The sequence below is a fragment of the Octopus bimaculoides genome, unplaced genomic scaffold, assembly GCF_001194135.2.
Source record: "Octopus bimaculoides isolate UCB-OBI-ISO-001 unplaced genomic scaffold, ASM119413v2 Scaffold_119540, whole genome shotgun sequence".
Lineage (NCBI taxonomy): Eukaryota > Metazoa > Mollusca > Cephalopoda > Octopoda > Octopodidae > Octopus > Octopus bimaculoides.
In genome coordinates, this window is record NW_026411942.1 from 1 (window position 1) to 672 (window position 672).

General features: G+C 41.5%; 1 protein-coding gene across 1 annotated transcript; it reads right to left on the reverse strand.

The window, feature by feature from the left end:
* Positions 1–63: 63 nt before the first annotated feature.
* On the reverse strand, positions 64–667 carry LOC106880295 (hemocyanin G-type, units Oda to Odg-like; the record flags this gene model as incomplete). The annotated part of the gene is made up of 1 exon (XM_014930166.2): positions 64–667. A coding segment is annotated over one exon (604 nt), but the record flags the coding sequence as incomplete, so codon positions are not given.
* Positions 668–672: the final 5 nt, after the last annotated feature.

Genomic DNA, 672 nt, shown 5'->3' on the forward strand with positions numbered 1-672 from the left:
TTGCTATTTAGAATATAGTTTTCTGAGTAAATCAAGAATTAGAAGATATTCCAGAGCACTTACCTCTTCCTGGAGTGAATATCACAATTGGATCTGGAATTGCGGTGGATGGAAGAGCTGTTCCATTGATATCGGTAATCTGTAAGGTTATGCTATAATCAGCGTGCATATCTACACCAAGTTCAGCTAGTGCTCCAGTAATTTCATATTTGTAAAGTCGATCAAATCTCCATTCCATCTCTTTGCTGCCTCCAAGGATTGTTATTGATCCAGCATTGTATGTGTTACCTGCACTGTCGACAGTGATGTCAACATTTGCTGATGTTTTGATACCCATCAAAAGGAAGCCAACAAACGCACGATCTTTAGCCTTGTCTTCTTCGATATGTCTCTGAAGCTCTCTAACGGACATTCCTCCGAAGAAGAGCGTATCATAAGTGTACTGAAGGTCTGACTGATAATCATAAACATCTGTTGGTACTGCGTGGCGATATGTATGTTTGTTGTTATTCAGTGGTGGTTCGAAGGCAAATGGTTTCAAAGGACGATGGACCTCTGAAAGAGCGCAGTATGGTTTGTAGGGTTTTCCACGATGGATCTGCAATGCTTGCCATACTGCCCACAATCTATCAACTTGTGAATGATGCAGCCAGAAGAGGGGATCAAATGACG